The sequence below is a fragment of the Fringilla coelebs genome (genome assembly GCF_963513975.1).
Source record: "Fringilla coelebs genome assembly, chromosome: 3".
NCBI lineage: Eukaryota > Metazoa > Chordata > Aves > Passeriformes > Fringillidae > Fringilla > Fringilla coelebs.
The window spans coordinates 109,329,673-109,356,844 of NC_140030.1; the positions used below are offsets into that span (position 1 = coordinate 109,329,673).

General features: G+C 45.5%; 1 protein-coding gene and 1 long non-coding RNA gene across 8 annotated transcripts in view; one reads left to right on the plus strand and one right to left on the minus strand.

Annotated features, from left to right (window-relative positions):
* RALGAPA2 (Ral GTPase activating protein catalytic subunit alpha 2) overlaps positions 1-23,241 on the minus strand; it is a 92,067-nt gene extending 68,826 nt beyond the window's left edge. For all 5 annotated transcript variants that reach the window (XM_084202483.1, XM_084202484.1, XM_084202480.1 and 2 more), the window contains exons 1-14: positions 23,086-23,241; positions 18,381-18,491; positions 17,861-17,910; positions 10,773-10,830; positions 9,478-9,521; positions 8,821-8,995; positions 7,793-7,908; positions 6,441-6,579; positions 5,819-6,018; positions 3,469-3,699; positions 2,648-2,821; positions 1,590-1,727; positions 850-998; positions 567-678 (exon numbers count right to left, since the gene is read on the minus strand). In XM_084202483.1, coding sequence (XP_084058609.1) covers positions 567-678; positions 850-998; positions 1,590-1,727; positions 2,648-2,821; positions 3,469-3,699; positions 5,819-6,018; positions 6,441-6,579; positions 7,793-7,908; positions 8,821-8,995; positions 9,478-9,521; positions 10,773-10,830; positions 17,861-17,910; positions 18,381-18,491; positions 23,086-23,191 — 1,803 coding nt within the window. In that variant the 5' untranslated portion in view covers positions 23,192-23,241. The remainder of the gene's footprint in view (positions 1-566; positions 679-849; positions 999-1,589; positions 1,728-2,647; positions 2,822-3,468; positions 3,700-5,818; positions 6,019-6,440; positions 6,580-7,792; positions 7,909-8,820; positions 8,996-9,477; positions 9,522-10,772; positions 10,831-17,860; positions 17,911-18,380; positions 18,492-23,085) is intronic.
* A 109-nt stretch (positions 23,242-23,350) lies between these two features.
* Positions 23,351-27,172, plus strand: part of LOC311151807 — a 67,935-nt gene continuing 64,113 nt past the window's right edge. For 2 of the 3 annotated variants that reach the window (XR_014616033.1, XR_014616034.1), the window contains exons 1-2: positions 23,351-23,534; positions 24,581-24,683. This is a non-coding gene — a long non-coding RNA (uncharacterized lncRNA). The remainder of the gene's footprint in view (positions 23,535-24,580; positions 24,684-27,172) is intronic. The other variant, XR_014616035.1, reaches the window with a different exon arrangement.

Below are 27,172 nucleotides of genomic sequence, written 5' to 3' on the forward strand. Positions count from 1 at the left end.
CACAGACTCTTAGCGCTGCACATCAGTTGTGCCTCACCATTTTCCCTCAAAAAACACTCCCAGAAATAATGGGGAAAGTTACTGATGAAGGAAATTTTTTTTAAAAATCAGGCTAAATGTTGTCTGGCAAACTGAAATAAGACACTCCATAATAACAGCAGAATGAATGACTGGCCTACACTCACAGAACCATTGAGCCCTGGGGCAGCACTACACACCCAGTTACACTACCCAGGCTGGAAATAGAGTAGGAAGCATAGATGTCTCTTTCACTCAGTGTGACTCAGTTTTGACTCGCCAGCTGGACTTTTAGGAAAACAGTTACTTGATTCTTACACTTTAGAGACACTCACTGAAAATATCCCATCTGTGCTACCACAGTCTGTAACAGAGCCCTGAAGAACAGAGCAAACCCAACTCTCCCTCCATTAGTTACAGTTTACAAAAGAATTACTAGCAAAACATGAGAAACCCCTCCTTCACAGTAATACAAGTAGGTTTCATAGTACTCAACTAAAACTGCGGGCAGTTGTGACAGAGCAAACCAAACAGCCCCACTCACTCACTCGGAACAGCAGCCCCGCCATGCTCTGAGCAAACGTGTCCTTTGTCTGGTTCTCCTTTGGCTTCTGCATCACAGCTTCTGTTATTCTGAGGAGTATCTGCAGCATCTGTTCCCTGATTCCAAAACAAAAGGTGTTCCATTAGTTGTACCTGCTCATTAATCCTGCAGCAAAGCCTTACATATTGAGAGTGCAGTCACATCTTGGAATTCACAGATCATTCGTAAAGTAGCTTGGTTGGTTGTGTAAGAACTTTTTCTCTTAAATGACAGTGTGTTAACCTTACCATGTCTTTCTGTTCATGGACAGCTCCATTATCATGCGTCTGAAGATGCTGAGAACAGCTTTGCAGGCATCCACCTGCTCCTTCAGCAGCAAAGGGACCTCAGTGCATGGCTCCAGCAGGAAAACATTCGCCGAGTTCGTCAGGAATACCTGGCATTGACAGTTCATTTTCACAGTGTTAGGAATGAAAACAGGCAAGACGACAAAATACCTGTGCTCCTTCAGTTAAACCTTCCCCTTTCCTTAGAGGAAGTTTCATGTTTCACCCATCATTTTATTTTTCTGTTATTCCAGCCAGGAGCCAGGTGGCTCCCATCACACACCCACCAAGGCTCAGTATGTGGTTTGTGGAGGTCTCCTCTGCTTGGGCAGGCAAGAGGACATTCCTCCAGCCATTCATTTCCTGCCATCACATGCTTAAACAGCCATCAGTATTTTTAATATATCAAGTTCAGAAAAAGTAAATGCATGGTCCTGATTGATTCCTAGTACTCACAGGAGGAAAAAAAATACCCTTCTGTGTTAAAATACAGATCTCCAGCCTTAAGACATAGTCATGTGTTTTAATACACGTTTCAGAGTGACACATGAAGTCCAAGCTGTGTCTTACAGAACCAATCAAGCCCTGGTAGTACTTTTCCTCCACCTCAGAAATTGTAATGGAATTGGCAGCGCAAGTTCTGTGGCCAGGCAGGTCACAGCCCCATGTGTCTCCCTCCCACCCAGCTCCCACCAGCTCACCTGCAGTGCAGCCTGAGCTCCAGCCTTCACATCCCTGTCCTCATCCTCCAGCACGCAGCCCCTGCTGACGGCACTGGTGAAGGAGTAGGTCCTGCCCCAGCTGGAGGAGCGCTTGTGCCCGCAGGGCTCCGAGGAGAGCTGCCAAACACAGCCTGGTTAGAGGCTGGGCACAAAGGAACACACCAAACTGAAACAAAACCATCCCTGAGGTCAGCAGCAAAAGCAGGGGAGCTGGCCTGGCATGCACTCATTTCCACAGAAATAATAGCCAGTTCCTGGCTATTATTTCTTCATTTCCACACGTGGAATTTGAAGGCTCATAGAAGTTTTAGAAGGTTATGTTCTTGAATATTTGAAGTAACATAATATTTGAAGTAACATACCTTCTTTAGAAGGTATGTTACTTCAAATATTTTTCACCACTTTTCATAGTCACTGATTGTAGCAACACATGAATTTAAGTGTGGCAAAACTATAAATTCTCTACAAAGCAAAGTAAAAACCCTCTAATTCTCACTGTTTTACAAATCAAACCTCTTATTTAGTACTAGCAAACTTCCCTTTAAACAGTGTCACAGTGTCAACAGTGTCAAAGAACTTTTACTGATGGTTCAAAACAGGATATTAAAAGTTGATGCACAGGAACTGTATCTAGAGGTAGATTTTCTAGATTAAGGTGTCCAGTTACAACATACAGAAATTAATACATATCCTCAAGTTTTTAAGCACCACCAAAATGAAACAGTTCTCCATGCCTTAGGCCAGCAGACAATTAGGCCAGACAATTTTAGCACTGCAAAACCCATCAGTGTTTCTTCCATGAAGTTCCTGCTGTCATATTTACACATGCAGGGAATAATCACAAATGATATTTCTCAAACCAGCTGCAACCCTCCCCGCACTCAAAGTGCTACTCAGTAAGTATTTCAACTGTGAGTCCTTAAATAAAAGCATTTTAAACCCCTATTTCCCCCACACTTTAAGCTGTCACTCCTCTACAGAATGAGGTGAAAAGCCCCATATTGCAGCGGACAAAGTAAGGAACAGGGATACCATACATGTTTACCGTCTGTTTGCACTGAGGAGTCTTCCAAGGGAGCAACAGCATCCTGGCTGTCCTCCTTCTTGTCTGGCTCCTCCATGAACACAGGTTTCTCCTGCAGTATCCACTTCTGGTACACTTTCACCACCTTCCGTGTTGCGGATATATCAGAAGGCGGCAACAAAAAAGCCTGAAAAGGAAAGTTCACAGATTTCACTCCACACAGGACACAGATGTGGTGCATACAAACACACACACCACCACCCACACTGCCTTTTTAAGCACCAAGCTTCAGTTCCCCCAACAATTCCATAATCTGGTCGTTAAACTAGACCTAGGAAGGAGCCCGACCTCAAAGGCTGCTGCTGTGACCAGTGTGGTATTTGCTGGGGTCTCTGACTCCATGTTCTTAGAAGGCTAATTTATTATTTTATGATATCATATTATATTAAAGAATGCTGTACTAAAACTATACTAAAGAATAGAGAAAGGATACAGACAGAAAGCTACAAAGAATGATAATGAAGACTCGTGACAGTTTCCAGAGTCCTGGCACATCTGGACCATGATTGGTCATTAAGTTAAAACAATTCACATGAAACCAAGCAAACAATGACCAGCTGGTAAACAATCTCCAGACCACACTGCAAAGCAGCAAACACAGGAGAAGCACTCAGGTAATTATTGTTCTCATTTCTCTCTGAGGCTTCTCAGCTTGCCAGGAGAAGAATCCTGGGCAAAGAGGATTTTTCAGAAAATATGACAGTGACAGACCAGCACCCAGGGTGTGTGTCACACAGAAACAAGAGGCAGGGCAGCGAGTGGCGGTGGGCAGACCTGGCGGAACACCTCGTTGACAAAGTTGACGTATCCGCGCGTGGAGAGCAGGATGCCCTGCACCATCTCGTAGACGCCGCGGTGCTGCTCCTCCACGCTGCACAGGCTGCAGCTGCTGAGCCTCCTGTCTGACAGGCTGCTGCTGCTGGAGTGGCCGCGCTCCTGCTCGCCCGCGGGCACCGCCGCGCCCGCCTCCAGCTCCACGCTCTTCTCCTGGCCCGCAGCGACTGTCTGCAGGCACAGCACAGCACAGCCCGTCACACAATCACAGAATAATGAGGTTGGAAGAGACCTCTAAGATCATCGAGTCCAACCTATGCCCTAGCACCTCAACTAGACTCTAGCACCAAGTGCCATGTCCAGTCTTGTTTTAAACACATCCAGAGATGGTGATTCTACCACCTCCCTGGGAAGAGGGAGCATTCCAGTACTTTGTTATTCTTTTGGTGAAAATTTTTTTCCTAATATCCAACCTATACCTTCCCTGACATAACTTGAGACTGTGTCCTCTGGTTCTGTCAGAGACCGACCCCCACCTGTCTACAGCCTCCCTTCAGGAAGGTGTAGAGAGCAATAAGGTCACCTCTGAGCCTCCTCTTCTCCAGGCTAAACAGCCCCAGCTCCCTCAAACGTTCCTCACAGGGTTTGTGTTCCCAGCCCCTCACCAGCCTTGTTCCCCTCCTCTGGACGCGCTCCAGCGTCTCAACATCCTTCCCAAAGTGAGGGCCCAGAACTGGACACAGCACTCAAGGTGTGGTCTCACAGCACCGAGTACAGGGGCAGAATGACCTTCCTGCTCCTGCTGGCCACACCATTCCTCATGCAGGCCAGGATGCCATTGGCCTTCTTGGCCACCAAGGCACTGCTGGCTCACATTCAACCAGCTGTCGACCAGCACCCCCAGGTCCCTTTGTGCCTGAACACTGTCCAGCCACACTGTCCCCAGCTTGTAACATTGTAGGGGATTTTTGTGGCCAAAAATGTGATTTTTGTCACCCCCTGCAGCACCCAACACACTCTGGCATCCTGATGGATAGCTTGGGATAGCCTGTCTGGCACAATACTCAGGCACAACAGATTTCAGTCTGCCACTCCATGCAAGAAGGAATCTGGTCTTTGCAAATTGGACACTTCCTTACAGCACACAACAACTGAATTGTCCATGCCACGCTAAGAGTGTAAAGGAAGGCATAGTGGAGAGGAATCCCCATGTCCCTCTATCTTGGGGAAAAGATGGATTCTAGCACCACACATTATAAGGCCCAACACCTTTTTACCAGGTTTTGCTCTGGCACTGCCTGCGTTTTGCAACCTCTCAAACTATAAGAATGTGCTCTCTGTTGACAGAGTGACAAAACTGTTTTTTGTCTTCTCAAAAAGGAAAGAAACTCAGAAGTTTCTCTCTTTGATTAAGTGAAAAAGATGCTTCATAAGACTTTGGAGACTTCACTTCAAACTCAAGGATGGCTAATTAGACAGAAGCTAAAAAGTCCTGCTTGGCAATTTACTAGAAAAAGAAGAAAACAAAGAAACTAATTGTTTTTGCGAGGTGTTTTACCAAGAGCAAGAACCTCTTGCACCTGGCGCAGTTTTTCTCTGTTTGTTATTTTGCCTTTTATTAAACCTTTTTGTTTCCATTTTGCCTTTTATTAAACCTTTTTGTTTCCAACACCACAACAGAAGCCATCCTGCTGATTTTATGCCTCCAAAGGTAGCTGAACTATCTTGGGTGAGTAACAGGCCTCCAAGAGCTTATGAAACCTGCCTCAAGAAGGCTACTATTACTTCAAACAGCGTTGCTCCTCTGCTGAGCCTACAGCTGACACTCACCTATGGTTCAAGACCAAATGTAAGCTGAGACTGACCCTAAATTCTTAACAGGAAGCTGGAGAGTCTCTCAAAAGCATTGATTTATAAAATTAATTGTGAGGCATCGAACACCAGAGAAGTCTCAACCAGAGTTTATAAATGAAATATTTCTCTAATATCTCATTGTAAACAGCTGCTAGAACTGAGAGGAAAACAAAGCAGCCTTTGATGTCACTGGGAAATGGTCCATGGAACCACCAAGTATGACAGTTTACAGAGTAAATTCCAAAAGTCTAAATATAATACTGCTGAAGCTAGTAATAAAACAAGTTATGAAGAAAAAAAAAAACTTCTAGCGAGTTACCAAAGGGTTTTGCTTGGAGATTCCCTCCTCCACCAAAGAAAAAGAAAATCAAATAACCAGCTAGGTCATTTGTATTCACTATGGGGTAGCATTTCTTTGTGCTTCAGCTGTCAGTGCAGTGAGATCACCTGCAAGGGTAGCACGCATGCAAGAAGAGAGGTGAACTTTAAAGCCCACCTGAATAATTTTAGGGAGCACTTCTCCTCCATTTTTTGTATTCTGAACAGCAGTTAAATACTTCTTTTCGAGGAAGAAGGTAACAAGCCACTTGATAAAAACCACTCGAGCTGCCATGTAGGGGATTTTGGTGCAGTAGACACTCTCATTGTTCCGTGTTGCAGTGACATACACCGGCCTCGGCCTGATATCAGGGATGTCTGAGGGGACAGAAAGGAAGGGAGAAACAAAGTGCAATCTTAGTAATTACTTCCCAACTCTGGCTAAATGTACTGAACACATCACCAAAAATTAACAGATGCAATGACTGACTGCTTTTATTTTATTATATTTTATCCTAACTTTATCACTCCTCAGGAGAACATAACAGCACAGCTCTTTCCTGAGGTTATCACTTGTATCACTTAAAACAAAGGAAAGCAAAAGAGAAGGGCTGCAAAAAGAAGGGCAAAAGCTGAAACAAAGAACCAGCCCTACTACAGTGTAAGTTAGTTTTACACCAAACCAGGGAGAAAAAACTCCTCATCCCACAGAGCTGTAGCCATACACCAGCAGGTAACACAGATACTGCCGAGAGCAGGCTCTGGCTTTTTCTTCTTCAAAGGCAAAACCCACTACTTACCCAGCACAGGTTTGTAGAGGTTGGTTAGCTTTGTAAAAGATGGGAACAAATGAGGAAGATAGTATTTTCTGAACAAAGTAAAGAGAAACTTAAACCCAGTGTCTTGGTTCTCCTTGTTCTTCCACTCCAAGCTGGCAGCCTTTGTCACAGAGTTAGAGAGAAACAAACAAAAAGCTTTAAGTTAATGTGTTATACTGACAATTGTTTCCCTCTGAACACAAAAAAACCAAGCAACTACACTTTAGTAAGAAAAGAAAAAGCAGCACAGCCCCAAAACTACCTTACAAACTGCAGTAAGAACGGAAAGTAAGAATAGAGCATCCCCCCAAAGCCAGCAAGCTCAGGGGAAGCCAGTGGATTTGAGCTGCTCTAACCAGAGGAGGACAGCAACTGTCCTGTTCTGCTCCCAATAAATCTGCTTCTTACAAGTACATTTTGACAAAGTCACTTTGAGCTCTGCTTTTATCATGAATATTTTCTTTGTCAGAATAAACACAAATAAACAAACGCTGCAACCACTATGCAATGGGATTTGTACAGTAAGCAGGTTTGTTTAGACCCCACACAGGTAACAAGAGCATAAAAAGAAGAGTGACATTTTTGTCTTTAACTGAAGTGTTGTGAGACTCTGATATGTAAAACAAAGGGTGCTGTGGAGGAAGCTGATAATTTCATATAGCCACTTTTTAAAATAAAGCATTTATTTAAGATGACAAAACCCTTTCCAAATATTATTTTGGTCTTGCCTTTTCATACTAGAAAGTGTATCTCAAAGTATTTAATTATAATTTATCTCTTTTCAATAACAAGGCTCTTTAATGTTCATTGTCTGCACAGCTTCCACTTTATTTCAAATGTTGCTTAATTTGTACTTTTAAAATATATACATTATCTTAATTTATTTCCTGTACAGATTCATCTGATCTACTTCTAATTAAATTTTATGCACATGTAACTTGCATCCTTTTAACAACATCACAGAAGCCATCTCTCTTTATCTCTTCCTCCAGTGGTCCTTTACATTCCTTTTCATCTAGGTATGTGTCCAAAGAGAACAAACTGAATCTTTACCCCACATCAATTTTCTAAATGCAACCACAAGCACATAAAACAGTCAGTTACTCTGCAAGTTTGGATAACATTCATTAACTCTTATCACAAAAGTGTGACAAACTTCTTATTTTCACCAAAAATGGCACAAGAAAATACCTTTGGGATGATTTTCCACTTAAGAGTAAAAAATACTCTGGGGAAGGGTAAAGTCAGCTCCACACAGATGCAGTGCAGGCTTAATTTTCTACCACAAATACATCCTCCAAATATGAACATTCTCAAACATCCATCCTCCTCACCTGAATTACCATGTATTTTAGCAGGAGCTGGAGAAAGTAGCAGGTCTGGTCTTCTGCAATTTTCTCTCCAGAGACAGCTGGCAAAAGCGGTGTTATTTCTTCTGGAAATATCTTGGCTAAAATCAAATATTTTAAGCATAGAACACATTAAAATACTGAAATAAATTATTTTCTGCAAAAGATTGATTTGAAAATACCCATTAGGGCACTACCAAGCTGTGCAAGTCCACCAGCTGCTCAGATGTCCAAAGTCCTGGCACATCTCAGGGAGGATCACACCACATTCCCGATGGCTTGGAAGGGCTGACACCAGCAGTGAGCCAACAAGGAGGAAACCTCCACAACCTGCTTGAGGGGCAGTAAAATGCCCCTGCTGCTGCTGCATCTGAATTAAAACCACCCCAGAGTCAAAGAGCAAACCCTGACTGCTCAGAGGGACAGGAGCAGGCGACTCTAGAGCCGCACCAGCCCAGCAGCCGAACACACACCATGGCCAGCTCGGAATTCCAGGGGCAGCTGGCAGCACCCATTGCGCTCTCCTCCAGGAGAGGCACCCCAGGAGAAGGCTCACCAGGAGAAGGCTCACCAGGAGCACCCACTGTCCCCTTCTCCAGGAGAGGCACCCCAGGAGAAGGCTCACCAGGAGCACCCACTGTCCCCTCCTCCAGGAGAGGCACCCTATCTTTGAAATTTCGCCCGACTGGCAGGAGGAATGATGAGGAGGATCCATTGATATCAGAAGGCTAATTAATTACTTCGTTATACTATTATTCTATACTATATTACACTACATCTAAACTGAAACTGAACCAGAACTCAACTGAACAAAACCTGCTGACCAACAGTCTGGACACGCGCTTGGCCCTGACAGGCCAAGGAAACAAAACGCCATCGCTCTGGTAAACAATCTCCCCACTGCATTCCACTTTGGCACAACACAGGAGCAGCAGATGAGGTAAGAATGGCTTGGATCTTTCTTTTCTCTGCTTCTCTCAGGTTCAGAGAGGGCCCCCCAGGAGCAGGCTCACCGTCGGGCGCGGCCGGGGGGCTGACCAGGCTCTCCAGCGTGCAGGGCCCGCGCGAGGACGGCAGCGGGGGGAAGCCGGGCACCAGGCAGGCAAACATCAGGATCTGCTCCTCGCCGCAGTTGGTCTGCAGGGCTTGCAGCCACAGCAGGAACAGGCGGATTCCTTCACACCTGAGCTGCAAGGGGGTGTGTTTGGGCAAAAAGGGCAGTGACACAGGTCTGTAAGTGCAGGAACATGGGTAAATAGTTCACAACAGGCAGGGCGAGAGCTTCATCCCAGCTAGGGGTTGCAAGGTCATGCCATCATACCAAGGGTATTCACATTATTAATATAATCCTAGCCCTAATGCCAGAGAAAGCTCAAAAAATCAGGTATTAAGCAATATAAATACCTAATTAAGCAATTAGATATTAAGCAAAATTAGGTATTAAGCAATATCTTTCTCCAGGTAACTTCACAAAGGTCATAAGAGCAGCAAAATGACTGAAAACACACATTAAAATAATCAAAGACCACAATAATAAAACTTAAGTTTAAAAGGTGAATAAGAAAAAATTACAAAGCCTAACAATCTGGAAAACACTGCCACTGGAAAACTGCAAAGTAGCATACTTCACAGAAATTTAAGTGAAAAGAAATATGAAATCAGTGTGATACCTTGAGAGAATTTCCAGTGTGCAAAAGCTTCTTCAGAATCGACCCTGGATTGGGAAAATTAAGTAGACATTATCAGACACTTCCCATCACAATGTTTTCAAAAATATTTCATTAAATCCTACTTTAATTTATTCTGGGACTACTGCACTGGGTTTTAAGACAACTATGGGGGGGAAACCCCCAACTGAATCTAGCTACAATCACCACCACCCAAGATTAACTGTGATTTATCTGTCCTCTGGGTTTTCTTCAGAGGACCCGGTCTCAAATTATTTTCATTAATAGTAAAATCTGTGAATTATACACATTCCTTAAATGGGGTCCTTCCCATTTAAGGAATGTGTATAATGGCAAGATTTCGCCATTTCACAAGATTATATAGAAATTATTAATATATATAGGAAATTGACATTAATGCACATGAATGTTAAACAAAAGGAAATCACAAGGCAGAGGTGTAAATAAATGCTCTGCCAAATTTTGTACACCACTTTTTGGACACAGATAAAAAATTCTGCCACTATGACCACTCAATAGAAGCATAAAGAATATATCAGCTACAGAGCAACCAAGTGGAACCAATTTAGTCTGGACTAGTGCAGCTGAACCGTTATGAAGTGGCCAGGCAGATGTCTCCTCTTGTTTTTGTCAGTGCTGAGTGGAAATGTGACAACAGCCCTTCCCTTGACCTTTAACTTCCGCTCATTGTTCTTCTGCAAAAGCAATTCCTTGTTCTGATGACAAAAATGGCAGCTGGTCAGACAGTGCTGCAAACCAACCCCAATCAAAAAGTCCTAGTTGGAAGGAATAGAACCCTCCCCCCATAAAATTTTAATAAGCAGCATAAAAAACCCATTGGTGCCACACTGGTGGCATTTGGAAGCAGAATTGGAAAAGCACTGACAAATCCAAGGCATTTGATTCAAAGGAAATTATCAAGTTAAACCACTTCACTGGATTTCAACGTGTTCTGGCCACCCAAGGCTGCTCTCTGCCAGACTCCTCCTATTCCCTCCCTTCTTCCAGAAGCTTCAATACCACCAGAGTGTGGGGAAAGAACAGTCTAGATCTGAGGAAGCCACCCATGAATATCGTGTGTCTGTCATGGCCAAGGCCATATTCTAACAGGATGCTGGGAAAATCCTCCATTTCATGAGAATCTGGGAAAGACAGCTGGGGCCAAACTTGCACAAATACCATTCATAACTCTACTCATATATCACTCATTAAAAGAAAAATTTATCTGAAAAAAACACTAAAAAGTCCAATTTTTTTTTTAAACAATTTCTTCTTACCTATACTGCGAAAATGCCATCGATAAAATATCCTCTCTGGTAGCAGCTGCAATATTTTCTGCAGGAAACAAAACTAGTCAAAATTTCTGTAATAAAACTGGTTCATCAGGGGATACAGAGAAACAGATGCACAACATAAAAATGAGATGGGAATAAATACAGAGTTTCTTTTTAAACTACTGTCAGCATAGACTAGGGCTCAGCCACGGGTGTGGCAGTAGCACAGCTCGCTTACTGCTGCTCCACCTCACAAAGGTCTGGCAATACACAGGGCTTCACACAGGTTCCACACAAAAAACGTCTCCAACTTACAACTTTTCAGCCATTGAAATAATCAGGAAGACATATTTAAACAGGAAACTAGTTTTGAACACTTCCTTTTGGAAATCACATGGAATTAAACAATGTTATAAATGACTGACAGTCAGAGTTCCTTGCAATTATCAAACAAAATGACTGGCACGAGTTTCTGCACAACAAAGCACCTCTAAGTTCTCAGTAATACCACATGCAAGATGCAAATGGATGATAGGTCACCTAAGCAACAGTGACACATTTGAGGATGTTCTGCACACAGAAGCTCACAGGAAAAAACAAAGCATCACAGCCCAGAAAGCAGCTGGCACTGTGGGCCACCCCTGGGAGCCGGGTGACAGAGTCACCACCACTGCCAGAGTGTGTGCTCGAGACATGGAGCAGGACAGACCTCTTGTTTTGACAATAAAGAGCTTCAGAAATTACATTCAACAATCAGAACAGTCTTTTTGGACATGGAACATTCCTTTCTCCACAGCAGAGGATGACAGTCACGACAAGGTTGTGGACATAGGGAGCTAGACCTCGGGTCACAGACAGGCTGGTCCATCTCCACACCTCCACCATAGCACGTGCTCCCCACACAGTAAATAGCATTTCTGAAAGGTTAACCAGAATAAAAATGCAAACCAGGCAGGTTCTTTCCATGCTCCTTGCACTTTGTTTCAGTGTCACTCTCCCAGCTCCCTCCCCAGCACACTGTGGCAGCGGGACCCCAGGAGCAGAGGGTCCAGAGGTCGAGCTCCCTGTCCGTGGGCAGCAGGAATGCTTGGGATGAAGGATCTGACTGGCTAAAAATGAGGCCATGACTCACATTGGGGCTTTACCTGTTAGTTAAGCACCAGGCTTCTGCCAATCAGATTGCAGGATCCATGGACAAAGAGTTATGGTTATCCATCTAAACATTAAAACACTGGCAGCCCACCACTCCTCCAGACTATTTCTGGCATTAATCATTACTTGGCACAGGGCAGAAAGGAGTCCTAAGCTAAGCCAGGAGCACTCCTAACCCAACCTGACCCAGGAGCTCTGCGTGGGAGCTGGGTCTGTGCCCAGGCTCACCACAAGCCGTGCGCCTGAGGTGTGCGAGGAAAAGCTCCAGGAAACAAAACCCTATGGCAAACCAGCAACAAAAACTGGATTCAGGTATCCCACAACACACTGCAGGAAGGAATCTTCACACATTGGCACATTTATCCTGGAAAACCAGACAAACCCACATGTATTTTGTTTCCATTGTTTTAGTTTGTTACACAGTTTCATCTAAATTTGAACACGAAGTTCCCTTCCAGAAAGTGAGCAGTGAGGAGGTGCGAGCTGCATAGGTTGGAAAAGTAGTGCAAAGCTCCAGCACAAAGATCCATTTGAAAAAGAATTTGGTAACAATTTTCACATCCAAGTCTCAGAGAACTTTAGGTTGTATGCACAGAAAAGCAGAAAAACAAATGCTGCTGCACAGTTCAACAACGAGCAGGAAAAACAAGCCTAAACTCAAAACTGGGGGGGGGGGGGGGGGGGGGCGGGGCGGTGGTGTCAGGGCAGAAAACAAGGTTACCATTCTTTTGTCTTTACAAAACACAGAATCCAACACCCTTGTCAGGTGACTGAATCAAAAACAATCCAAGTTTTCAAACCATCAGTAAGAGGACAGAGGTTCCTATCTGAGAAAAGCTCCCATCTCCCAAAGTCTTTTCACACAGCCAAAAAAAATGTAGACACTCAAGTCCCTTCCCTTGTGTTCTCCTTTTCAGCATCTCAAAACCAGGAAAACAAATATATGTATTTTGAAAAAACGCAAGAGTGTGACCGATCACCTGCATGGTCCTGCCCCACAGCAAGCAGGCATTCTCAAAAAGCGACCTCGTCCCCTTCCTGCACTGCAGACAGCACAGCTCTGCAGCAGAGCAGGAGCGGGACAAATGCAGAGCCCACGTCTGCTCCTGCAATGCAAAAAGAAGTCACCCAGGTGCAAAGTCTACACCATTAAATATAAACTCTGCAAGGTACAAGCTAAGCTCCAGTCCCACCAGCACAGCTTCCAGCTGGTGATTTTTGCCCTGAGCACGGCAGTCCCGGGCTGAGGTGGTGTTGCAGCGTGACACGAGACAGCACAAGTCATGAACCAGCTCCAGTTGTTCCCTTTGCAACTTTATATTTCCAGCAACATTTTCTACACCCTCCCCACCCCTGGGGCTCTAAAGAACATGCACTGCTACTGCTATGTAACAAATGAGAGTTTCTTCCCTTCCAGCCCAGGCTGTCAGCCACACTGCTGTGAATCTGAGCTGGCTATTGACATCTTGTTCCTAGTTTCACACTACACTAATAAGAAATATTTTAAGAAACCCCACAGTGCAAAATAATATTGCTTTTTCAGAAAACACATAGATCTATTTAATGCTTAGTGCTTTGCTGCATCTATATGGTAATCCATTATAACACACTTGAAATAGAAATTAGGTATTACTACTGATCAACACATCAGGGTATCTGTCAGTTCTTTTAACTGATTATCCATAGTTCCTTTTCGTTTGGACTTCCTGCATGACTAGGAATAATGTTAAGTTTAAATCTTAGTTTACACAGGATGCTGCTTTTTGAAAGCTGTGTCTCTCTCTTTTATTGAAGCAAAATAAAAACCACTGAGGCTCATATTTCGACAGACTCCCTCTGACTTAACCAAAACTGCTATTTCTTTTTCAAAGCCCTTTGCTTTTGCCCCCCTGGCTGAATCCCACCGTGACTGGCAGCTCTGTGCCCATCACCTGCTGCAGGACACAGGGCAGGCTGAGGCTGGGCCAAGCCTCACCTGGGATCCCAGAGGATGTTTCCCAGCTCCATGACCACAGGGGATAATGAGCATTGCTGTTCTGGGGGTGCCAGGCTGCTCTTGGATCAATGACACCCCAAGGTGCCCTCACTGGGCAAACCCACTCCTGGAGGCAGAACCAGCAGCAGTACCAGGGGCAAGCCTGCATCACATCCCCTCTGGGGGGATGGATTCACAATTTCCAGGAGTCAGTGGCAGGTGGATCTACTTCAAGTCAAGTCAAGGCATAAGAGCTCTCCCAGGCCTCTGTGCTCAAGTGCTGCTGGTGGTTTCAGGGTGTTCAATGACCAAAGCTTGCATCAATTTCAGAATTTTCCATCTCCTACTCGCAGGCTCAGACAAGCCAAGAGGCCAATGGAGTCAGTGTGCCTGCAGCAGCTCAATCTCAATGAAGGGATATTCCATTTATTGCATTAATAAATTATTTACAGTTATTTGTTGAGGGAAAATGTCTGCCCAAAGCACAGAGGGCACTTATCACTGCCCCAGGCATAACGAGAAACAGTAAGATCTCTGAAGTAAAACATGTAAAACATATAGCTAGAATTTCCCACAGAATGCTGTAAGAACAGCAGCAATGTTATTGCAATTATGGCAGAACAAACTGAAATGGTTCCAAAAGTAATTTTCTGTGTGTAGAAAAGTAGGGCTACAAGCACTTTTATTGCTATAAACAAAAAAGCCCATTTGGTACTGTACTGAACTTGAGACTCAGCATTCACATCTGCACCAAGAAACCACAAACTCCACACAAAACATGGGACTTGGGGAAGCTTTTCTACGTCTGAAAAATTCTGAGCTTAAAACATTTGATCCAGTGAACTTGTTAGATCAGTGGAATGAATTTTATGACACCATCAGCACGACAGATGTGGATGTTCTTAACTAAAGAAGAAAAATTACAGAGAAGAAAAATTATAGAGAATGGGAAGAAATTGATCTATGTATCTCAAAACCATCAATCTGCCTTTCCTTCATTAGAGATTAAAAACCCACAGTGTCAGAGGAATCAGCACCTGATTCTGCAACAAAGAAAAAACACTTCATTATTAAAAAAAAAACCACCAAACTTTCACAAACAGATATATATACAACCAATATATAACCAACAATACTGTTATTGGTGCCAGAAAATGGACATGAACACAGTGCACCTTGTGGCAGGTCTGTGACACACAGGGCTCAGAGCCACCCTCAAATCTGAGGTTTTGAGCTGCTCCCTCAAAAGGGAACAGGGACACAAGGAACAACAGTAACCTGTTCTGCAAATGCACTGCAAATAAAGAGAGCCATGCCTCAACAGAAAAAAATTGTGCGTCACATAATTCTGGGCTTTTAGCTGAAACAGGGAAAAATAACAGTACTGCTGCTGTATCACTTCACAAATATCTATCTGGGAAAAGACAAGGCCAAAGCACCTCACAGAGTTAGAGCTAAGCATTTTGTAGTATTAATGGCAATAGTTAACCCTTGGCATTCCTCCCTGCTGACTAACATTTCTTCTTTGGGTAACATGTTGTTTGAAGTTGTTGCTGTGTGGCCAAGCTGGGCAGTTTATGTGTAAAATTAGAACTTCCACAAATTGCTACCAATCCAAGCCAATTTCTAGAGGATTTGTGGGAAAAGCTTTGCTGCCCAATACACACACTAGGTGTCACTCCACAACAGCAGCACAATCCCACTAAACCTCCAGGAAAGGCAAAGACAGCAATTCCCTCATAAATATTTTTATTGATTTTTAAGCTGTTAACCCTCAGCATGGGGACTCAGCATTTGTTAATCCTAAGTAACTACCCATTTAGCTAATTAGCAGAAAATGCAGCATCCCCCTGGCTCCTGCTGACATCACACTAAATATGGAAAGCTTAACAATCAATTAGTTCTCTTTCCTATGGCTTAGAGTATGAATGTTTCATCACTTGGCTTTTCTGACTCCCTGTCCTGTGCTGAGGCTCTTGGGCTGTTCTCACCCAGGGTTAGCTATCCATGGACTGCACATTCAATCCAGCAGATCCCCACCATGAAGGGAATCACTCTGAATCCCACACAAACACTGAAAGGATCTCCTCTCCCCCAGGGTGACCAGGCTGCTGCACAGTTCTCCTTCACTGGGACCCCAAGCAGCCCCAGCTTCAGACACAACCATCCACTTGTTCTCCTTCAGACAGTGAGTACTCCCACTGCTTTTAAGGAGTATTAAGGGGTGGTTATTGGCCACCCCTTTCCAAGCCCTGGGAATGCCCAGTTAGTCCCTCCACTCAGATGAGCAAGCATTGGCTATTTCCTATTCAAAGGCACAGGCACAGAAATGGCATTCCTTATTCAAGGCCCCAGAGTATTAACGAGCTTCCACTAACCTGCACAGCCTAGCTCAGGTACACAGCAACACCTTCACTGCTGGGCTGGGCACTGAGGAGGAGGAGGAAGAGGAAGAGTTTCTCCTGCCCCAAACAATCCTGGCAAATTTGTGAGCTTGTGCTCTTTGTCACTGCCTCAGGCCACCCCCAGAGCAGACCCCTGCTAATGTCACAAGGAGCAGAAAGCACAGCTCGGATCTCAAGGTGAAAATCCGGTCTCACAGAGGGGGAAATGAGGGACAAGATGAAAAGGGAGGCAGCAAAGTGAGAATTCAAGATCACAAAAGCCCCAGTATTCCATGTCATCATTCTCATGGCCATTTTTCCCACAACAGGCACATTAGGCTAAACAGCATCATTCTTCTTGTCACTATAAATACCATTTCAACCACAAACTACTCATTAATGCAAAACCATGAAGGCACATGCTTCTGAGGGTCTGGGAGGTGTTTCACAGGGAGTGAGAGGAGTTGAGAACAATTAACCTTTAGCTTCAATTTCTAGAGTCCCACTGAAAGTTTGAAGGGCTTTTTCCTACCAAACAAACCCCAAAATATAAACAAAAATGACATTTCTGTGACACAATATTCCGTAAAAAGTCAGTAGTTGGAGTAACAGAAAAAGAAATAAAGAAAAGAGAAAGAAATCAGTAGATGATGTGTGTTTAACCTTAAGAGAGAAATCTGGCCAATTATTTACCTAATTAACTGCCAGAGCTTTTTGACTAGAGACAGGCAGAGCTTAAGCTGAGAATTTCAGTGTGCATTATAAGAACATTTTTATGTGTCAGGCTTTCATCTGGTCCAGTGATATTTTCTCATATCCAAATATATTTAGGTAATAGCTCCAAGAAAAGAGGTACCTTGGAAAATTATCTATCCCAGAGTATTCTCACTTAAATTAATGCAATCCTCATTTGATTATGCAAAAGTTAACTAGGAAACATTTCCTCCCCAGACACTGCCAATGCTCTGAAGGCCAGTGCTGGGCAGGAGGGAAGGATATGGAAATGAAAGATGTTAGACTGAACAAAAAAAATCAAATTAGCAAATCAGCATTTCACACACACACATCAAACTGATGTGCAGTAGCTGACAACTCCTGTCCTTTTATTTCCCCTTGAGCTGCAAGACCCAACACTGCAATCACAACAGATGCCTCCAAGTGAGGGGAGCAGAGCCCAGCCTCCTGCTGTGACACAGGCAAAGCAAACAGAGGAGGGGGAAAGTGCTGCCCTTCTGAAGTGGCCCTCCATGAAACACAGGAGCAAACGCTTGTTTAATTGAAACAGAAAAGAAACAACAGAAAGCAGACCCCCTGAAAGCCTTAGCCTAACAGAGTCAATGCAACTACTGGTTGCAATAGTGCTCCCAAATTCCACCAAAACCCCTGGCTTGTTTTCAGAGCATCAGGTCCCAGGTGCTCAGGAAAGAGGTGTTCTTGCTGGATTTCAGGGCATTTTGATAACATCTCTTAATTCAGGTGACCGACACCTGGTTTCACCCCTCACTGCAAAGCACTTAGTAAGCACAGAATGACACTGAGATTTAAAACACAAATTAGTTTTCATGGTATGGAAAACTTACTTCAAAAAGAAAGAGGATGGAGTCCAGCTCCTCCCTTTGTGATTTATTCCCTGCAAGACACAAAACAACATTGCTTGCCAGAAACACAATAAAAAACAGGAGAATGAGGCTGTTGCTGTTCAGCTAAAGTCAAAGATGACACTCAATTTATTTCTCATCTTAAATAAAGATCCCAAGTGTGAGCTGTGCCCAGGCTGCAGTGCCTCTCTCTGCTCTGGCCATGTCTCAGCTGAGCACAGGGAGCTGCAGGAGCCTGGAGCAAGCTGAGAGGATGGGTATGTAAATGCTGAAATGAACCCAGAAATGTGATCAGCTGCTGCTCTCATTTCAGAGAGTGATTTTCCATGCTCATCTCTCCTGCTACCATAAAATTAAAGTGATTAACACTTACACTGTACTGCAGGAAACTATTAGTGTAAATACAGAAAACTGAGCACTAGACAATCATTGGACAGGCTTTAATGGAATGCCCTGGAGCACAGTTATGGCACACTGACCAACAGCTGCTGGAAAAACTCACCTTTTTGTTTCAAGCTGTTTTCCAGTGTTAAGAAGTTTTCATAGAATATAAAATAAATTTGAGAATAATTGTTGTCAAAAAACTGCTTCAGGTCACTTCCATCCACATTATCTGAAAAGAGGAACAGAGCAATTACACAAGAGCAGAAAGACAAAAATTACAGGCATTCTGCAACTCGAGCATTAGAGAAAGAAATAAATGCAATACAAAACTATTTCAGTGAGTTCACTGAGTATTCTGTACTAAACAGTCCATCCTTGCAAAGAATATCACTGGATTTATGAGAGTCATCAGTAGGGCTTTGGTTGGTTCATTTGCTTTCCACTAAAAATAGGAAAAAAGAAAGGAAAAAAAAAAAAGAAAGAAAGAAAAAAGATGGGTTGAGTCTTAGCTGTGTAACCAAATGGCCTCTGTACCATCAAAACAAACAGGTACTGCTGGAGAAAAACACCAGCAAAGATTTTTGGATGCAAATTCAGCTCTAGCATTCATCTGGCAAGCAGATCAAACCAAAATAACAGCATATTCTCAATTCATTTCTTAGAATAATGGCAACTCGGGCATGTAGCACTTTCCTAAGTGTTAACTTGGGTCTGAAATTTGAAATAAATTTATTTTCTACAAAGAAAAAAGTCTACTGTTTTCTAAGCCTGACACTTGCTAAACACACATTAATTTCCTCCTTTTATTCTTTACTGCAACTGATTTGGTCAAGGAAAGTTGGGTCATTTCCCCCAGAGGAGGGTGAAGGGCCAAAATTAATATCACATCTCCTCACTGAAGCCTCACCTTGCAAGAAACCCCTTTGTTACCCAAAATACAGCTGATTCCAGCAGGAAGGCTCAATAATATCCCACAACTATGGAAGAAACAATAATTTTAGCCCTGGACAACCTGATTTTTATTTAAATTAGTACCTTTCCAGCAGTAAGGCTCTGCTTGGCTGCTTGTACTATGGAAACAATTAGAGCAGGGAAACTCTTTAACGTGATATTTGTTTCCTGCAAACTACTGGTCTGAATTTGCAAGCTAAGTGCAATTATTCCTCTCCATGAATGCATCCTGTTAAACACAACTCCAGGGGAAAACAAGGCTTTCATTTACAGGGATTTCATATGAGGGAATGAGGTCATTAAAATCTAAACAAAAAGGAAACTTTCCCTCTAAATTGCAACGGGAAGAGAAAGGAACTGCCTCACCAAGAAAGCAAATCCTCCTTTTTTCCTAAATGTGGCATCTCGGTGGTGACTCAGGGGTGAGTGTGATTTGAGCTGCATCCCTACAGCCACAGCCCTTTCTCACAGATGTGTTTAACTTGCAGCAGGGCTCATTCCTGCTTCCTATATGGAAAACATCGGGGAAAGTTTCCTGTGCCATTTATCACTTGAGATAACAAGATAAAACCCTGACTTTGGGAAAGTGCACTGCCTGAAGGAGTATTTAGAAGCACCTGAGGAAATGAGGCAGCAAGCTTGGGGCTGAACTGCAGGAATTTGGGTTTATTTTTATATTTACTCCCAGACAGCTCCCAGGTTACTACAGCTGCACACAGGCACCCAACACTCACACCTCAGGCAAGCACCAGCAGCCATCCCAAACCTAAATAATTTCCCCCTTTCCCACACAGGACAAGCTCACAAGTCTAGCTAACACCAGACAGTAGCTGCTGCAGCAACACTCAGGAAACACTAAGACACCCACCAGGGTCACACCCTATTTCTTCTCTATAAATAGGACATGTTGGCTCACTGGGTAACTGTCAGTCACATTGACTCACCTTACTATTAAATTTAAAATTTAGGGCAACACTTGGGTACCACTTAGCCTGAATCTATTGCCAAACTCTCATTGCTCTTCCTCATACTAAAAAAAAAAAAAAAACCCAGAGGGGACACTAAGCCTGTCCTCAGCACATGGACTTGCCTTTTATTTTCCTGTTAACTGCTAAATGTTATCACAGGCACCTGTTAGAAATCATCCCTTAATTCCATGAACTTCCAAAGTCACTTTATGCTATTTTCTCAAAGCTCTCTTAATCCTCAAGTACTAGAAAAATTAAAGGAGATGAAGAGAATTTTGTAGCCACACCCTGGTTAATGATAAACTTTTATGATGAGCCTCACCCCAGAAATAATGCACAATTCTTGCTTATCTTCAAAAAAAGTATGTCAGCATGAAACAGCCCGTTACCAAAACACCCCTCCAACTGGAACAATTTCCAAAATGATGTTAACACCTCAAATTTCACACGAGCTCTACAGAACAATCCCAGCCTTGAATTCAGCAGGAAGTCTGCACACATCCTCTTCTGACTGTCAGTAAATGAAAGTTTCTACCCAGCCAGCATTGGTCCACGAGGCCAAGCAGTGCCAGAACCAAAACCCCACTACTCTCCTTTGTTATCCCATCTCTGATCAAGGCAGTTCCATGGAAAGCATGGGCTTTCCTAAAGGGTATGTTTTAAAGGCAACAATTAAGGATTGCCTTACCAATTCCACATTTAGTCTTAACTCTGTGTGTCTCCCACATATTTGCCCACTGCTCAAAAGAGAAAAGACTGAAAGCACTAGACAGCAGCACTTCTGACTCCTGTACACAAGAAGAAAACACTATGGAAAGAAAAGTTTTAATATAAAAAGGACATCTTTACCCAAGAAGAGCCACAGAAAAAATTCTCTAGGTGCAGCAATCCATTTTTGTCCTACCAAAGTCTCACAGAAACTACTCTGGGAAAGAGCAGAGGCTTCATTTATGGCCAGGCAGTGGAGAAGAGCCAAATCTGTACATCCCCACCACTTTTTGTCAGGCCACTGCTTTTTAAGTCTACCTTAAAAAAAAAAAAAAGGCCACACTACTGGCACTTCCACAAACTGTATTTAGAACTTTACTAAGTTAACAAGTTTTGGCCATGAGTACATCTCCATAGCAATAAAGAAATAAGGGAAATGTTCTGGTCACTTCTCAAACACAACTGAGCACTCAATTTTAAGTCCTGCTGTTGATCTGGGTAGCATTTTGCCCTGACACATGGACAGAGCACCCCACAGAGCTGGAACTCGGATCCTAAAGGCCATTGAAGGCTTGAGAGATATCATAACCAACACCAACCTAAGTGGAACCTTTTCTTTCACTTTGGGCACTGGACAAACTTACAGAGGTGCCACTAAGGGACCTGAAGCAATCCAAAGCTCAAATGAACCCTTATTTATGGAAACACACATTCCTTTTGCTCATCCCTCCCCTATGATCATCTTCCCTCTGATCTGTATCCTCCTGCTCCAGTGGGATCACGGCAGAGTAACTGACATTTTGTTTACAATTAAATTCCCGTGATTTAAACTAACAAAGGAAGAGGAGCTGGCATCTCCCAAGGAAACAAGAGAGCAGGAACAGCTATTTGGGGAACGTGTGGCACTGTGGCCTGAGGGAAGCAGTTGGAGAGACAGACACACATATTCCTACCCCTGGCCAGGGCAAGGACATACACATCTGGGGAGAAGGGAAAAAAAAAAAAAAAAAAAAACAAAAAACAACGAAATCCAACTACTTTTGAGCCTTTATACCAAAACCTTTACATGCTAGAGGATTTTTTTTTCCAACTCCCACATGTGGGGAAACAGCACCACGGAAGACACCCTGGCGAGGGTATCTATCAAGACAGCATCTTCCAGAAGCCACTCCCGTGCTACCTCGAATGTTTACACCGGGGTTGCCAAGAGCAGACATACCCAGAGCTGCTCAGACAGTGCCTGCATTGACCAGCCGGCCAGCTGGACACAGCACAGCCCCTGCCAGCCCCGCAATAGCCTTCACCTGAAACCAGCGCCCACAAACACCTTTAATTGAGAAGCCCAGGCCAAAACTACCCGATGCTCTGCCCCCAAGCAGCTGCTCCCAGTCAGATCCTTAAGGAGCTCACAAGAAACAAGTGCGGCACATCAGCGATGATCGCCCGCACCTGGAACAAACCAGCATCACCTGGAAACCAGCAGGGTACAGCACTAACCGGGCACAGCCTCTTCCCCTCAGGAGACCCTGCTCCTGCCGCGTGTGAACAGCGAACAGAGGCCACCCAAACCCTCCCGAACCGCAGCTCACAGCTGAAACTCATCGGCGGCTTTTCCACCTGCAGCAGGATCACAGCTGGAACTCATCGGCGGCTTTCCACGATGAGCAGGGTGGAAGCCGTCACCTGCAAGGCGCCCCTGGCCACGTCCAGCCTTGTCCCAAACATGGAGTCACCACAAAACGCTACGGCGCGACTCCTTTCAGAGTTTGAACACCCAACGAGGACCCCCGAGCGGATGATATTGACAAGAGCAGAGCTTCTGCGAGCGCCTCTCCGAAACTGACCAGGGCTGCGCCTTTCCCCGCGGTTCCACACCCAGCCCAAGGCGAGCCCCGGGACAGCGGCACACGCGACTTTGCCCGGGCACCCCCAACTTTCTCCGGCAGCGCCTCACGGAGGGCGCGCACCGGGGCCGCCTCTGCGGCGGGGAGAGCCCGCGGAGCCCGGGGCTGGCTGGGGAGGCTCTCTGCCCGCAGCACGGACAGCTGCTACCCGGGCTCGCTGCTGTCTCCCCGGACACCGCGGCGGAGGGCGAGCAGCGCTCGCAGCCCCGCCCGCAGCCACGGCTCTGCCCGGGCACCCCCGAGGGGCTGAGGGCCCCGGGGCCGGCTCCCCCCGCGCCCACCCGCCGCTCACCCAGCAGAGCGCGGAGGTGCTTCAGGCGGGTCAGCACGTCCCGCTTGGGGTCCAGCGCCTTCTGCGTGGATTTCCTGACGTCGGCGTGGCTCTTCCTGGAGAACATGCCGGCGGCACGGCGGGCAGGGATGGAGGCGCAGCGCCGGGCGCGCTCCCCACGCCGCCGCTCCCGCCCCCCGCTCTGCGCGGGGCGCGCCGGGAGCTGCCGCCCGCCCCGCTTCTGACGTCACCGCGGCGTGGCGCTGACGTCACCGGGGCGGCCGCCGGGAGCCCGCGCACCGGGACCCCCCGGGAACCACCGGGACCTCCCGAGCGGAACCCCCGGCACGGCCGGGCTTCGCGCGGCTCCAGGGAGCGCCGCGATGCGCAGCGGAGCATCCCGGGAGAGCCGCGGGAATGCCCCGGGCAGGGCAGCTGGAATGGAGGCGCCGTAGGGAGCTGGCTCCTAGGTAGGCTCTGGATTTGCCATGGAAAAACTGAACCACAGGTTTGGGTGGGAAGGAACTTAAAGCCCTTCCAGTGCCACGGGCAGGGACAGCTTGCGCTATCCCAGGGTGCTCCAAGCCCCGTCCAGCCTGGCCTTGGACACGTCCAAGGATCCAGGGGCAACTTCTGCCGGGGCCACCCCATCTTCACATGGAAAAAATTCTCCCCGATATTCAGTGCGGATCTCTATTGGAAAACACTCAGGTTTTGACTAGTCACTTGCACTGTAAGTATATAAATATATAAGTATATAAATAATATGTCTTTACACACTCTTCCCTGTCTTTACACCCAGGGAAGGTAAAAGAGCAGGCTCATAGTTCGGCAACAAAAGCACAATCCACCACAGAAGCAGAAGCCAGCAGATGCTCTCAGTATTCCTGGGCTAAAAAGTAAATTCTAGTAAGCTTCAAAGCAGGCTGTGGTCCTAAAAAAGAAAACAAGGGGTTTCAGGGAAATGGCTTGCGTATATGCTTCAGTTTTTAACTGAAGCTTCTTAGTTTTTAACAAAATGGTGTAAAAATCAATTTATACATCACATAGGAATTGTTTTTTCAGCCGTGAATTGGTGTAGAAAATAAAATGTCTCAGGGATTACTATTGTTAGAAGCCAAAATTTCACTTCCTCTGAGCCCTCTAAGCGATCCTGCTGCAGACGCCTGAGGTCACCGGAGCAACAGGTCAACAAGCCCTAAACGTGTCCCACTGGGGAAGGGCAGTCCCAGCTCCTCCTGTGCCTGCAGGAGCAGGGAAAGGCTCTGCTTGGAAGTTGCAGTGGACAAATAGATACATAAATAAAGAAGGAGGGGGCTGCAGGCAGTGCTCCTTTTGGCTCAGCTCTCCCCCTCTGCAGCACAGCTGGGTTCTGGAAGGGGCAGAGCAAGGGCTGGGTTTGCCACCAAACCCTGTGGTAAGAAATGAGCAATCACTTGTTGGAGTCAGGAAGATGGGTAGTGATGATGCACAGCGTTGAAAATGAAAAAATTGATTAATCCCTTTTCTTATACAGATAGCTGAGTGCTTGGAGTCAGAAAATTCGCTGCTGTCACATCATACCTTGGAGCTGGGCTCAGGCTTACAGTGATTCCTGTAGCACACCCTTCCCATCCCAGGTAATTCCTATTGCACACCCTTCCCATCATTGGGAATAATTCCTATTGCACACCCTTCTCATCATTGGGAATAATTCCTGTAGCACACCCTTCCTATCCCAGGTAATTCCTGTAGCACACCCTTCCCATCCCTGGTAATTCCTGTAGCACACCCTTCCCATCACACCATCTCCCTCTGGAACAGTTACCATTCTCCAGCAATTGTCTCAAATTTTGGGTCATGTGGTGTGATTTCAGCATCAGCAGCTTCCTGAGGAGAGTGAATTGGGCTTTTCTGGCTCTCCCCTTCCATTGGCACAGATCAATTTCAGCAGTTGGTTGAGGAAGCACATGGCTAAAGTCTTGGCTTGTTCTTGTTTATTTTTTTTCCTTCCCTTTTATTTTAACTGATTTACAAAACTAACAGCTTCCAGTTTGTCTCTTCTGTCAGTTTCTGGTTGTTCCACGTTTTTTCATGTTCTGCTTTGTTAAGAAAGGAGCCATTGCAAATTCAAGAATTGTGGTGCTACAGCTGCTGTGATGTCTGATAACTTGTGTGATAAGCAGGGCAGGTGCTTAGCACCAAACTGCATAGCTTTAGGTTTGAGGTGTGCTGGAAATTCTGCCTGTGCAGAGCTCCAGGGAGCAGAGATGCCATGCCTGGAATCACAGTGCTCTAGGACAGTCCTTGCTCTCCCTTTGAGTTCAACCACATCAAATAGAACTTTTCAAATTATTCACTTAGGAGCTGGCATAGGACAGCACAAGCCAGAGAATGCCAGTAAACCTGCAGCAGTGACTTCAGCCTGTGCGGGAGAACCGCTTGTGAAGTCCTGTGACTTGTATTTTCTAACAATGTAACATTTGCAATTTCCCAGAAAGTCAGATGATGCATTTCCGAAAGCCAGTGCTTAAGGTAGAATAATTTCCTGAAAGAGATTTGGTCATTCAGCTTTCAGGGTCTGAGGTAAAATCTATATAAAGCAGTCACTTCAGGCAACAGAGCAGTGATCACACTGTGGCAGAGCTGAGCTGTTAAAGGCCCCAGCACTGTGTGGTGTCCTGAGGGAGGTGACAATACCAGCACAGGCATGGCAGCACTGCGCAGGGGTCCAGGATTCCTTGGGAAAATCCCTCCTCATGCAGGACCCTGTCTGCCTGGCTGGCTCACAGGAGGATAGACCAGCATCCATCAGTCTGGGGGAGAGTTCTGGGCTGTCACAGCACAGCCAAGACTCACTGACCGAAGGGAAGGGCTGACCTTGCAAAGGCTGTCCCTGCAGTGCCCGCCCCGCCAGGCTGCTGGCACTGCCCTGCCAGGCTGCTGGCACTGCCCTCTGGGCTGCTCCTGCTGGAGTTTCTATTTCAGGCATTGCCTCAAGCAGTACAGGTGAGGGGCAGCACATTCCCAGTCCAAAATAGAGTGGCCTGAATTATTGATATGTGTTTGCACTGCAGGCCAGCACACTCTCCCTGAATTGCACAGCTCATGCCCTTCCTTCCTCCCCCCCATGCTGGAAGCAGCCTGGTGCTGCAGAGTTTGTGGAGTTTGTGGAAATGTGACACCGGCTGCCACCTGAATTTCGCTGGACCTGATGAACAGGCAGGGTTTCTTTTCCCGTGGAGCCTGAAATTTTAATGGCAGAGATTAAATTACGGAACTTCTCCTCTTGCTTGTGTCAATATAACACTTTATACTGAGCCCAGGAGAAAAGGTAGGGGAAAAGCAAACACAGGAGACAACCTACAGGTGAGGTAATGGTTTCCTTAGCATGGAATGCCAGTACTGACTTTCTGTCCTTCGTAACAAATGCTTCAGATTGTGTTTTGAAAGTTGGTTTTGTGTCCTCTTGTATATCCTTGGTCCAACACATCCATTAAGGTGCCTGAGCTGCTTATCCCTGCGTTGGAATCAGCTCCCTGGATGCTTCCTGGCTCAGGTGCAAGGTCTTGGCAAGGCTTTGGTGCTATGCCAGCGTGCTGCGTAAGGAAATGAGGCTCTGCCCTCTCTGCCCTGGTATGACTAAGCCTGTGGAAAAGACTTTTCCAGTGGGCTCCAGGTTTGAGGGGTTATTTTCCCAGCAGTGTTCCTGTAGGGTATGCAGGCAAGATCCCCTGCTCCTGCAAAGCTCTGCTTCGGGCTCAAACCACACAGAAAGTGCTGAATTTCTACTAAATTATTTCTTTTAAGTCTGGATCCTGTGATCTGCTTTCCATGGATCAACTTCTGCAAAGGTTGGAGTTTATGGAGGCAAAGGTGTCTCATCCATTTAACCCTCACTGAGGGTCTCCTCCAGCCCTTCTCATTTGGCACCCAAAGGAGTTCTCACTGTCCCTTGGCCTGTGGAGGTTTATTTAGGAAAAACCTGGTGGGAAGTTTCCACCCATTGCAGCATATGAGGCAGTCAGATGTCATTCTTATAGTAAAAGTGATAGACAGGAGAAATCCACTGTCAAAAAACCCTGTCAGATTTCCTTCTGCCAGAATCTCCAACTGTGTAGAGGGGGAA